The 14,864-nt window shown below is 33.1% G+C and overlaps 1 protein-coding gene across 3 annotated transcripts; it reads left to right on the plus strand.

The window, feature by feature from the left end:
* The first annotated feature begins 2,422 nt into the window (after window positions 1–2,422).
* On the plus strand, window positions 2,423–8,408 carry LOC126776524 (UPF0489 protein C5orf22 homolog). Of its 3 annotated transcripts, none has more exons than XM_050499155.1 (4): window positions 2,423–2,444; window positions 6,948–7,791; window positions 7,892–8,137; window positions 8,229–8,408. In XM_050499155.1, exons 2-4 carry the CDS (start codon window positions 6,997–6,999, stop codon window positions 8,319–8,321), a joined length of 1,134 nt encoding a protein of 377 aa, XP_050355112.1. In that variant the 5' UTR covers window positions 2,423–2,444; window positions 6,948–6,996; the 3' UTR covers window positions 8,322–8,408. The 3 variants fall into 3 exon arrangements, with proteins under 3 accessions (XP_050355112.1, XP_050355202.1, XP_050355251.1); XM_050499245.1 differs by lacking the exon at window positions 2,423–2,444 and adding an exon at window positions 2,762–2,833; XM_050499294.1 differs by lacking the exon at window positions 2,423–2,444 and adding an exon at window positions 5,567–5,585.
* The last annotated feature ends 6,456 nt before the right edge of the window (window positions 8,409–14,864 follow it).

Genomic DNA, 14,864 nt, shown 5'->3' on the forward strand with positions numbered 1-14,864 from the left:
TTGTGTTCCGGTTTGAAGGGTGAGTGAGCCAGTGTAATTACAGGCACAAGGGACATAAAATCTTAGTTCCCAAGGTTGGTGGCGCATTGGCTATGTAAGCGATGGTTAACATTTCTTAGAATGCCAATATCTGAGGGCGTTGGTGACTACTTACCATCAGGTGGCCCATATGCTCGTCTGTCTTCCTATTCTATATAAAACGAACGTTCATAAAAAATAATACCTAAATATAATAATATATACATATTGATAATTCTATAAATTAAGTGTAAATAACTAATAATATTAACGGTTCTTAGGCAATATTTAAAAAAAAAAATTACATATTTTTATGCAACTTAATATTTCATTATATTATATAAAACCGATTATTTATTATTAAAGATTTGATAAGCTAAAGTAAAACGACCTTAGCTTCTAGAATTATTTCATAAAAATAGAACTGTTTATATGTATCATACGACTTAGGTTTGCTGGTATAACACATTTGTTAGCATTTCGCTCACATATTTTATTGATCCGCTAAGGACTTGGGCGGCCAATCTGCGCGATATCTAATCGACAACAAACAAGCACAGCGATAGTGCTGGTGTGGGCGCGGGGGCGAATCGTAGGCGGAATACGAAAAAGATTCTAAGCAACACGCAGTAGGGTTTTGCAAGCGGATATGGGTAGGTATCACCCGTTTAAAATCGTTTTCAGATAGAAAGGTGAGTGAAACAGGCATATCATCCTAGGAACACCATACTATCCTAGGTTGGTGGCGCATTGGGGATGTTACTTATGTTATTGTGTGTGTATGGAAATGGTCACCACCGTCCACCACTATACTTATACAAAAGATAAGATGTGAATGCTACTTCTTGGTGGAACTCGTATAGGTAAGGTGATGCAGCAAAAAGACGGTCGAGCAAAATTCAAAATCACTACTTTTACTATATAGCCTAGGGCTGCTAAGACTAGTCTTCCTGTGGTTGCTATGTACAATATTCATTAGCACTTAAAAAACCTCTGCCAGAGGTACATTTCAATAATCATTTTCTGTTTTTACATAGTTTTACTGGTGGAAGGCTATGTGCAAGCTCATCTGGGAAGGTACCACCCACTCATCAGATATTCTACCGCAAAACTGCTGTTTTGCACACAAAAATACCAAGTACTGCTGTACTTGGTATTTTTGTGTTTGAAGGGTGAGTGAGCCAGTGTAATTACAGGCACAAGGTTGGTGGCGATGTAAGCGATGGTAAACATTTTTTTCAATAACAATGTCTATGGCCAGTGATAACCACTTACCATCAGGTGACCCATTTGCTCTATATAAAAAAAAGTTTTTAAATGTATCCATTAGCAAAATAACTCCTTTGTATGTTCACGCTAACTATATTTTATGAGCTACTATAATATAAATTATGTTTAAGTAGTAGAATAAAGAAAATACCACTAATAAATTTCCTATAATTTAATCAATTACATAACATAAATGATTACGTCGAATGAGATTTAAAATATCTTATTCTATTGTTATTATATTCGATCAATTGTCACTATAGTCTGAATTATAACTTGCATTACCGAAAGAAGTCCTATCCTATGATAAATTTTGCACGTTTTAAATGCATGTAACGTCTATATATATTATATTGGATAATATAGTGTGTATTCCAGTAGTCTACTATTATGTTTATTTAACATTTGTTCTTATATATTTATTCAATGCAATAAAAGTCTTGAGGGTATAGATTTAGATCAATGGCGAACCCATTCTTACTATTAGCGAGAAATAATATAGTGGACCCTTTTTGCACCAGACCTTTGTGGTGCATATAAGGATTTAGGGATTAGGCCCTCAAGGCTGCTCAATCTCTATCAAGTGTATCAAGGAAACTGCAACCAGGTGAGATTTTGACCGTTTTTTGTATTTTCTATTGTGAAAACTACTAGTGTTAACTTTTTACAGGCACTGAGAATATGGTTTATCTGTCGTGTCGTTTGGTAACAAACTGTTAATTGACGTCATTTTCAGGTTTAATAACCATCGGATAATTATTTTTTAATTTCAGGATAATATCATATCAAATTGTGAGACTTGATAAATCACTTATTTTTTTAAATTCTGACCGAATTTTTTTTAAAACTTTCTGACCGAAGCAATCTTTGAGATTGCTTAAATAATAAATTGACTGTAGCTTAACTTGAAACATATTTATAAATGCTTATTAATTATGAAGGTAAGAATTATACAATATATTTAATTGTAAATGTTAACGGTAAGTATCAAGTTGGATTTTTTTAATTGACAATTGAATATATTGTAAGGAATCAGACGAGAAGACTGGCCACACAGGGGCACCGGGCTATAAAAGAACCCCTCTCGCCATGATGGGCCTCTTTTTGCTCCTGAAGATTGGAACTCTAATTTCTCCCGCTTAAGCTGTGTCGTAGTGGTATATTTCTCTATTAATGTTAAGCTCTCATTTTCTGTTACTAATTTAATTCCTTTCTTTCTTTATTTAACTTTTCATTTCCGTTATTTTAAAACCCACTTCTGGTTCCTAAAATTATTATAAACAACATTATTTTTCGCTAAAGAATAATATGGAATAATAATTATGATCATATTTATTGGTTAGTTCACCTCTACATGTCATAGGTGTATTGTAAATGTGTATTGAAAGCCGGCAATAGCGGCGATCTAGAATTCCTGACTTTGACATTAGAATTTTTAGTATTGACACTGACAGTCTGACACTTAATAACTGTACCTGTAGGTAACTGTAGACTGTAGTCATTTATTAATAATAATTTAATAGTGATTTTATTTATAAATAAGCAGGTTTGTTTAAATTATAACAACATTATACTTAAAGTATTACTTACAATTTTATTTACAATTTTGCGTCTTGAAGTCGTAAGTTATGTATGTATCAAAATCAAATAACAATTATCAAAAGTATGGAAAATTATAATATATTTTAATTTTTCCAAGAATGAAAAATGGTGTAAAATAATACATGTTATCATTTTATTCCAAAAATATTAAATAACAATGAATATTTAAGAAAAACTAAATTTTGTTACTTTGATATACTAGCTCTCTATCTTGGCTTTGCACAGGAAAAAATAGAGCTGTGGTCCAGGGTATTTTATAAAAAAAAATTAGTATTAACAATTATTATGACATAACCACTGTTGAATCATTATTCTGTCAATTGTACCACATGCTTCACATTGTAACAATTAATCCAAATTACAAAAGAGAAAAAGCAATGTTATTTACAAACATTTAAAAATTACATGTTATTTATTTTAATAAGGATGAATACTGTGACAAATAAATATCTATACAGTAACAGCCTGTTAATGTCCCACTGCTGGGCTAAGGCCTCCTCTCCCTTTTGAGGAGAAGGTTTGGAACTTATTCCACCACACTGCTTCAATGCGGGTTGGTAGAATATACATGTGGCATAATTTCAAAGAAATTAGACACATGCAGGTTTTCTCACAATGTCGAGCATGACATGAATTATAAACACAAATTAAGCATATGAAAATTCAGTGGTGCTTGCCCGGGTCCAACACAATCATCGGTTAATATTCACGCATTCTAACCACTAGGCCTTCTTGGCTATAATCTAAATATCTATAATCTAAAGCTATGTTTTTTTTTTTTAACTTAACCGTTATCAATTTTTTAAAAGATTTAATGTACATATTATGATGATGGGACTTTCTCCTAACATTTTAAAAATGTAAAACTTTAAAATTATTTAAGTATGTTATAAAACTCATGTTATAATATTAAACTTGACTGTAAGTTGTGATGAAAATGTAGGAAAAAAGCAATTTTTTTTTAAATGAAGAAATTCTGCAGTCTTTTCTTTATAAATATATTAAATTCAACACAGTAGTAACAAATCAAATTTGAAGTGTGGTAAATATATTTATTTGATATTTCAAATGCGGTAGTGCTCTATAATAAGTATTAAATAGAGTTTGTAATTGATTCAATTTTTATTTTTCTAACAATTGTAAGTGGTATTTATATGATAAAAAAACTCTAGTGGCAAAAGGATATTTCAATAAAAAAGTATGATATAATATTGGTACACATTTTAGTATTTTACCTTACTTTAAATCTCTATGCTAAATTTATGCAGAAACAATAAAAGTGAGGTGTATTAATTAAACAAATATTCATTAAAGGTATAACTAATGTGATATAGATTGGTTAACTAAGGGATAATAAAATTGCTAATATATTTATAATTTTTGAGGAATGATAAAATCTCTATGAAATATGTTCTGTCATGTAAGATTTTATTTTGCACTAACTTTGATAATTTTTTTGCAAACAGTACGACTAATTGATTTTATTAAACACTAGTTTCACTGTATGTGAGAGAGGTATTAGGTACCTTTTTCTTTACCACTGATCAAATGTAAGAATGATGATCACTTGGGGGGTGTTCCTGTACCCCTGACAATGTCTATGAAAAATTTAATGTTGGTGGGTTGAGCAATTAAGAGAAAAGCATAACAAACGAATAAACATACTCACTTTCGCATTTATATTGGGATAATTATGCTTATAAGCAATTAAAGACCATTAATATTGCAAAGTTATATGCATATTTAAAAAATAAGAATAATTTGGGGATTTGTGTACCGTTGATTTTATTTTATTGTATAAGTGGGTCACCCAAAGGTAAGTGGTCACCACCGGCTCTGGCTCTACTACACTACACTACTACTCATACTTCAAACCAGAACACAACAGGGTAGGGCTTTGTGCAAGCTTGTCTGGGTAGGTACTACCCATTCATCAGTTATTCTACCGCAAAACAGCATTACTTGGTATTGTTATGTTCCGGTTTAAAGGGTGAGTGACTCAGTGTAATTACAGGCACAAGGGACATTACATCTTCGTCCCCAAGGTTAGTGACGCACTGGCAATGTATATGCGCCTATGGGCTTTGTTGTCAATTTATATGCTCGCATATGGCCCACCTGGTGGTAAATTGATCCTATAAAAAAAACAAAAAAAAACAACAGTTCTAAGTATTGCTGCTTGGCGGTAGAATATATATAATGATAAGCGTGTGGTACCTAGCTAGACAGGCTTGCACAACATTAATTCAATTGGGGTAGGCCACGTTTTTTTCTACCGCGGAATTAAGAACTAGTTTATCTTTATTTTTACGTCACGTGCGACATGCGACTTAAAAACTTAAGAAATGTCAAAAGCATCCCAATAAAATATATATTGAGATGCTTTTGATTTACACTTCGTAGAAATTTGTACCATCCGTGAGCAAAACGAATCATTTTTTGATTATGTTAATAAATATTACCGGATATTATACTTCTTTCACCAATAGACATCTACTTTATCCGGAAGTAACATATCAATAGTATAGTAATAAGTAATATATCATTTATTTCAGTAATAATAAGATTTCAGCCTGAAGTGATATTATGTGTAAAGCAAGCTAGAAGGAAAAGATGCTTTATCCGCGTGCTCGTTTGTATGTGTACTCTGATAGTAAAAAATTTAATTCCATGCGGGCACAGCTACGAGTAGTCCAGTAAGAAAAATATATTTAAATTAAAATATCTTAAATATTGTTATTTTTATGATTTAATTGAAAATAATAACTTCATTGTAGCTTTGGACACATATCAAATTAGAATTGTAATAATATTATTGTCGGTTCATTTACAAATAAATTCCAATTATATTTCACTTTTAAAAATCACAACAAAAATTTCGTAAATTAAATTTATTGATAAATATAATTCAATAAAAAATAACATCCGGGCGGAACCTATACCATTTTGTGCCTTGACCCAGGTGGGCGTAACAGCGCAATAGGTCACGGGGGAAGACAAGTGCGGGGGGTATGTTTGGACGGGCGTAGTAGCGTAGTGACGTCAATGACGCGCTTTATCGACCCTGGGAGCCGTCACAACACTCCTCCCCTTGTCTACTCATTCTTCCAAATCTAGCGGCAGCGTTGCGCATCTACGTATCGCGCTGCCGGAAATTCTCGTTTTAGGAACTGATTAGGCTTTGAGCTTCTTATAATAAAAAAACTAAGGAACTTCAAAAAAAAAAACTAAGGTCTGACAGATACCCCGTATTTGACAAAAATATCTATAATAAAAAGGATGCATTGAAAGAAATACTGACTCTTATGTGCGTCCTTATCCTTAATAGTTATACTTTTGCCCAACCACTGGAGACTGGAGCATTTCTCTAATTTTATAAATTTGATTATGCACTAATTTCGTTAAGTTTTATTGTTCACTAAGATTTGTAGACTCACATGACTTCACAAAACAAACATGATTACTATAATGGCACTCTAGAATGAAATCTAAATATTAATAGCTCCCCTATTGACATTTACTGACGCATACTTATATTGCCGCGAGTAATAAATTTAGTTTACCCACAAATTGTTTGTATATTATTGTATTCCTTCCACTTTATCAATGTCATTCCTATGTTACATTTTGTACGCTAAAGATAAACAGGATGAAGTACTTTGTGCGCAGTTAAGACGTTGTGGTTGGAACTTTCCTCTTGATTTTTTTTCGACACTATACCTTGACCTTTATTCGAACTACGATACAATACATTTACAATTTTAAGGATTTCGGTATAATAGAAAGATATTGTTACACTACCTTGAAGAGAGACGGCCTGAACTATACTAATATTGTGTATGCAAATGCAACAAGTTTTCAAAAGTTTTATTACTTTATAACGACTACACCATGAAACCAATCTTAATGAAATTGTTATTGAGATAGTCATAATGGGACCTGCATAATTTACGAGATATACGATAGAAACATAATCATAGAGAACTGACAGTTTGTAAAATATGTAAATATATTATAATATTTCAAAGAAGATAATTTTTATATCAATTCCATTTCAGTTAAAAATGTACTATCACCTACTGCGCGACTAATAATTAGCAAGAAAATATGGATAGTCCTGCTAAAATTGATTTAAGAGCATCGTTAAAATGCTTTAAAAAGATTCCTATACATGTGGTGGAGGAACACAATGAAGCTTTACAATTTATATACTCTGCTATAGGTGGAAAAAAACTACCCTTAGAAGGTACAACCTTAGTACATCTAGATGCTCACCCAGACATGCTTATAGACCGTAAATTGAAAGGAGAGGATGCTCGGTCCGGAAGAAAACTTTTGCCATTATTACAAATAGAAAATTGGATTGTACCCGCGGCGGCGGCCGGCCATATAAGTCGCGTAGTATGGCTGCGACCGCCGTGGGCGAAACAATTTGCGGATGGCTCTCGCATAATTCACGTTGGCGACCACCCTGTAACAGGTTTACTTCGTGTAGATAGTAAAGAGCCTTATTATATGTCTGATGCATTATATTCTCCGCAATTGGTTAACGGAAGAAAGTTTACATTGTCTGTTGCGGAACTTAGCGAAACAAACGAAGAGGGAATAAAAAACAAAATACAAAATCTTGAAATCTGCGAACCTTACGTGCTTGATATTGATTTAGATTTTTTCAGCACAGCAAATCCATTTCTTAATTTATATGAGCAAATAAAACTGTATGATCAGTTGGAACCCATATTTGGCTTTAACATCCCACAGGTTGACGATGAGAAAACATACAAAGAATTCTGTACATCAAGAGAACAACATCTGGGGGAACTGCAAGAACTGTTCGAATATTTAGAAGAAAATGGTGATTTAAAAGAATACGAAGGACCGAAATCGGAATTATATCGTAAGGTATTAGTATAAAAGTTATTTTACTCGCACTAATTGTGCTTAGAAACATTGTAAAATATCATAATTATAAAAAAAATATAAATATGTGAATTTGATGCAGATATGTGATTTAAAAGAAGTCGTAGAAGCTGAGGCACAGCGGTTAAACGAAAAACCAGATTGGTGGATGATATTTGCTGGAGGTTGTACTCGAGATCAAGGAGGTTTGCCTCACCATATAAGTACTGAAGAAGAAATAGAAGAAAGTGTAAAGAAGACACTGAAGCTATTCTTGAAAAATATGCCCCCTCCTATTATAATAACGGTAGCACGATCTACTGACGATGGATACTGTCCACCACATCAAGTAAGTTTTATGGCTCGATATTTTTCATTTTAAAAATATATTAAACATTTCCTTTTATAACTTTTTGACTGTAATGTGTCATTTGTTTCAGATAAATTTAATTCAGTCGTTAGTATTACAAATTATTAGAGAAGTCTACAACACGGATGAGCCCGTGCTTCATTATTTAAATTCTTGTGACTAATTGCGTTGTTTTATATTCTTATTATTGGTACAAGTCACAATCTCCACCTTAATAAGAAATAATAAATAAATATATGCTGTTCCTAAGTACATAAATAGAGTTTTATTGTGGAAATAATCTATACTACAAGCTATACAATAAGGGGTAGTTTTTTATTTATTTCCGGCGCTAATGCATAACTCCTATAATATAATTTTTAAAAACAGCTTATATAATATGTTCTCCAGATCGATTTCAGCCACGGCGGCCAATCTTAAGAGCTAACTGCGCAAGAGCTATTATAATACACAAATGTGTGCGCAAACACAGTTGCACTCTCTTTTCTCTAGCCCTCATAATCGGCTGTGACGGCAGTCCGACACGACCGGAAAGACGTTAGGCGCAGGACCAACGGCTTTACGTGCTCTCTGAGGCACGGGAGTTTACACACTTCCAACTTCCAGACTCCGGGCTGCTACTGAGACTTTCCTGACAGACAGTACAGTAACAGCCTTTTAATGTCCGACTTCTGAGCTAAAGCGTCCTCTCCCTTTTGAGGAGAAGGTTTGGAGTTATTTCCACCACGCTGCTCCAATGCGGGTTGGTAGAATACACATGTGGCGGAATGAAATTAGACACATGCAGGGTTCCTCACCATGTTTCCTTCACCGTCAAGTATAAGTGTACCGTCTCTGCGGAGAACAGTACGCGCGCAAACGTGACGTCGGTGCGATCCTGACAGCGTCCGAAGCCTGGATGAGAGGGCGATGACGGCGAGACTACGGCCCTTCACGCCGCATATGTTCAGTGGCGTAGCTATGCCAATGCAACTAATGTGGTCGCTTGAGCCCCTGATGAAGATGAAGGCAAAGGGACACAAACGATTCTTTTATTTCAATCTTTTTTGTTGTGGAGGTTTTGATTCCACGTTTGAGTATTGCATCTAATGAGTATTACCATTAAAGGTTAATTTTTACTTAAAACCATGAATTGGTACCATATTATTTATTTTTATTTAGGTCCTTGCAGCGTGTTGGTACATTGCTAATTTAATTATTACATTAACAACTAAAAGGGTTGCTAAAAGTTACGAATGCTTAGCAAGTTACGGTGTCAGCGCTGCCCAGGTCAGATGCATTAGCAAAAACAAATGAATACATAGTAGATTAGTAAATTACGAGCACGTTAAAGAAAGTTTGCAACAGCAGGCTGCTGATCCTCCGACATATTAGTGGTAGCGGTAAATCTAGTCTACTTTTTATATTTTTGGTGTCATGATTGGTTTTGGAGAGGCTTTTTGTTTTTAGTGTCATTATATAATTATAGAAAAACTAGGAAAATAAGGAAACTATACATGTGTATATATTTAGTATTTATTAAGACGTAATTTATTATAATTTTGCTATGTCACATAGCAAAATTATACGATATTTTGTCTGAAGGAATTATTTGCCATAAGATTAACAAGCACAATACCCTTTGCACATCTTAATTTTACGTATTCGTTAATATTTTACAAAAAACAATATAGTTTTTATAATACAGAAAAAAATGATGCTTTTAAAATATGCCACAGCAGAATTTGTTCCCGCATCCGGTATTACATTAATGCGCATTAAATGTCCTGTGTCCTTCAATATCGATGTTTGCATAAATATTTAGATATAAGATAATAAAAATCTTATTGCACTTTTTGACATTCTATCTATTATTTTTGACGCATAAAATTTTTATTATTTTATTAAATGTTATTTAAATTTAATAAGTAAATAATACATTCTGTTTTTGATCATAATACCATTGATCGAACAAACAATTTAGTCCTTCGATTGGGGGCGATTGGGGTCAACTGCACATCGAAGTAGAACACTCGAGTTTCATTATTAACGATGAATTACATCATGCGACAACTACGTCTGGAAAATTATCAATTAAATCCAATAAAAAGCGCTAATGGAAAACAAGACCTATAGCCTATTCCAATCGAAGAACAAGTAGATATAAACGAACCTTCGATTTTCATATTCCATGCGATTTGCTGATAGCTGTGCTATAATACACTATAAACAGTTCTTGATTAATATATCTTTATTTATTATACAACACTATTCAACTTAACTAGTTATATACAATTTAATTTTACTTTCTAAGTTCCAATACCGACGCTAAAAACACAATTTTTCTCTATAATGAATTTCATGGATTAATCTAGATCTCGACCAATGATATCGCGTCTTCTCAATGTCGTAGTTGTTTATTTGTCTGTACTCATCTTGTGGTTGAAATAGGCTATAGGTGTACATTTGCGGCTTTAAGTTGGCATTAAATATTTATATCATTACTCTTTAGTAGTATAGCAAGAGTACTTCGGTGCTTTACAGTTCCTTAAACAGTTAATTTGATTAGTAATAGTTAAGTTTTGAAGCTGGTAAGATTGCTTTTGAATCCAGTCACTGAAGTCTTATCAGGATTTGAACCTGCAAACGTAAAATGTTCTATCATCATCATGTTTTAATTAATATGTTGTATATTAATTAAAACCGGTTTTCATTTTGTTTAAGCAGTTGATTTTAAATGAATACAAGTCAAACAAGAACAACACTATGTCGTTAGATGAAATAAGAATACCTATATTATTTTAAGGTTAATGAGACCGAACATTTAAAAATTAACAATTTTTTCTTTACATTTAAGAAGCCTATTTAAGTTGCAAGTTTTACCACGTAGGTACCTATCATAAGTTATATCATATAAAAAAAAAGTATACTCCAAGCAACGCTATAATTGACTACAACTTGAAAATATTCATAAAAAATCAAGGTAGGTATGTGAGGAGCTGACCAAATCTCGGGTTGTTTAAATCTATCTTGTTCAATGCATCTCTAGCTGTTTTTACGGTTGCATTACAATGAGGCAAATGTATACTTATTACACGGTACAGACAAAAACTATGTGAAGAATTAAATTAAATAAAAAAAGTCTATGTGTGACGCCAAAAGATCGGTTACAAGTCGAGTCAAAATAAACACAATTTACTGTCATAAGAAATACACATATGGAGTAAGATTACAAATATACGAAATAGATATCGTATACATATATAATTACGTTGCGATGAATATTGATAGTATTCACAAGATAAAAAAATTCTAAATAATTATTAAAAAAATATTAATTATGTTTTTTGTTGCACGCTAGAATGAACTTTAACAAGTACGTTAATCTTGGAAATTCATAACAAAACTTAGTCAGACTTATTGTCTATGAAATATTTGTATATTTAGCATATCATATACATTTTGCGTTTTGTACGGGAGGAATATACTTTTTTTTTTGTAAAATATATTTAATTAATCAAAGTATGCATCGTTGTTATCTATGCACTTTTGCCATCTCAAAGGTAGTTCATTGATACCTTTCATTGATACCCCTTTACTAAAAAAAACCATGGTGGCGAGAATCAATAAACTCCTTGAAGGTGGTTTTGACTGCCGCATCGAAGTTGAATCTTTTTCCTTGTAAGAAGTTGTCCAAATTCTGGAAAAAATGGTAATCTGTTGGAGAAAAGTCCGGGGAGTACAGTGGATATCACAGACATTCCAATTGTAGCTCATCTAACTTAGTGGTTGTTTGTTGTGCAGTGTGTGGCTTTGCGTTGTCGTAAAGCAGCAGTGGCCTAGAGCGATTGACCAATCTCGCTTGTTTAGCAGCTAGTTCTTCCTTCATGGTTTGCAGTTGCTGACAATAGTTTCGTTTCGTTAATCGTTTGGCCAGATTTTAGAAAACTGCAGTAAACGACACCGGCGCTAGTCCACCAAACACTCACGAGTAACTTTTTCTGAGTCAATTTTCGTTTAGGGCAGGATTTGGCTGGGTCTCCAGGGTTCAGCCATTGCAACGAGCGCTTCCGATTATCATACAGTATCCACTTTTCATCACAAGTAATGATTCGATTTAAAATCCCATCATTATTGTGTCGGTTGACCAAAGTAACACAGCAGTCGTCGACGCGTACTTGCAAGTTCGATTCACTCAATTCATGAGGTACCCATCGTTCAAATCTTTTTAATTTCCCGATTTGCTTTAAGTGGATTAATACAGTTTTATCACTTACCCCGAAGCCTGTAGCTATCTCTGAAGTGCTTTGTGGTGGATCCACTTCCACGATAGCCTTTAATTCTTCATTTTCCACTTTGGTCTCCGGCCATCCACGGGGTTGGTTCTGAAGGTCAAAATTTCCAGAACGAAAACGTTGAAACCAAAAACGTACCGTGTTTTCTTTTGTGACACCAGCGCCGTACACATCAATAATCCTTCGAGCTATGTCTGCAGCATTGGTGCCACGGTGGAACTCGTACTCTTAAATATACCGATATTTCATGTTTCCATTGTGCGGTAATAAGCGACGCCAAAGAAAAAAATAATGAGGAAAAAACAAATGAATGACTGTTCAAAACTCAAATGTACCAGCTAAATGAATTTATAAATTTAAATTTGGAATTCTTAACCAAAGAAGAGATATTTCAGATCAAAGTGGTCAGTACGACAAAACGCTAATTTCATATGTAAGGATCTAATACATACGAACGCTAAGTACTAAATATGTATATCTAAACATTATAACAAATAATAATTATAATTATTATAATTTATGATTTAATTTTTAATTATCCACACATAGTTAAACAATTCCAGTGAACATTACTTACATAATTTGGGCGTTAATTATAAATTAAATGTTAATTTTAGTAAAATATTAAAAATCATAATCACAAAAAAACATTTACATCCTATCCTATTATGATGCGATTGATGAAATAATAATCCATTGAATTTTATCATTAAATAAACTCGTCTTAACTATATTTCAGGTACAGCACTTCATAAATACTTCATAATTCCGTGCAAACCCGGGTGTACGATAAGGAAAAACTTGCTTTCATTGATAAACGTTGCTTGCGTAAACGTTGTTTTTCAAGACAGTTGATGTGTCGCCTACTTGCGAGATAACAAAGCTGCTTGCTGATGTGATATACGACACCCGGTCCATGTCATGAAATGTCACACGAAACACCTGAATGAACGCATCATTATTATCGTTAATACAAACAACACCTTTTCATTTAATTTTTTATTAAAGTTTACGAAGGTAGGCGAGCAAATGGGCCACCTGAGGTTGAATAGGTATTAACTTTCACCGATACACACTTGTTCTGCTATTATTATTATTGATAAACTACTCCTTATACAATTATCCTTATCCTTATAAAAATCGTCTTGTTGATCGATGGCCTACACTACGTCCTACCAAACGATAAACCTGCGATCATTGAAAATAATTATAAGAACCTCGTTAAAAGTTACAACGTACCTAAATATGCATGACATATAGATCGTAAATTATTTGAAGTTCACAAATATTATAAATTGTACAAAAACTCCGCCAACGCAGGCCTAAAATTCTAACTACTTACAATTAACAACTTAAAAAGTTTTTGTTTGTCAGTAAATTGTATGTTTTTTTTTATTCACATGTTGGTAGATGGACTGGCAAACGGGTCGCCTGATGGTAAGTGGTGACCACCGCCTGTAGACATCGGCGCTGTATTACTAAATATTAACTACTAGTTTCGAAAGAGCGCCCGATAGCTATACCTACATATATAGGTATTACTAAATATAAATTACTATTCATAATATTTTCTAAAATATTTCAAAGTAACTGTGCTGTAGAATGCACCTTACGCAGAGAATTAAACAAAATACAAAGATTGCAATGGGCAGTTAGGCAAACAAAGAATTAAATACAATCACTATTTATCATTTTTTTAATGAGCACTGTGGGCATTAAATATCATACACATATGTAAAAGTCCGTAACTCGTAAACAAAAATGCTAGCAAACTCGTTGTATTCTTTCATTCTTCTTATACAGCCCTTGTGCCTTAAGCAATGAAAAATCAAACATTCAATGTCGATATAGTATCATTTGAGTAAACAGATGTTTACAAAAACTCAAATGTGTTAAACATGATTCTACAGTATATATAAAAAAATACGTTGCAATTTAAATATAATAATCTATTTACAAAAACCAGTACATGTGTAGTATATCATAGTACTTGTGAGTTGTGTTGTGTTGTTGACCAATACCATCTAAAACTCGTACTTAGTCGAGGTACGAGTCTTAGGAATGTTGTTTTGATACACTTTGCGTTGTTGATTCAGCGTTTTTTTATTTTGTTTTAGAAAAACTATCGCGACCTCAATATATGACTTGTTTGCTTGAAATAAGAAAATAACTTCAAAGTTCGAGTTTTTGCTAATTCTCTTAAACTTTGTACAAATATTACAATTGCGAAAGTGCGTTTGTTTATTACGCTTTCATATCTTAACCACTCAACTGATTGATTATCATGAAATTTTGCATACACGCAGTCCGGCAAATAAAAAAGGACCTATACTAACATATAAATAAGGATACTTGCCTCCTCCCCTAATTATCAGTTGTATAAATCGTTACCTACTAACATATAAATAAGTCAAGTGTATACTTAGGCCTGT

This window comes from Nymphalis io, chromosome 1, assembly GCF_905147045.1.
Source record: "Nymphalis io chromosome 1, ilAglIoxx1.1, whole genome shotgun sequence".
Lineage (NCBI taxonomy): Eukaryota > Metazoa > Arthropoda > Insecta > Lepidoptera > Nymphalidae > Nymphalis > Nymphalis io.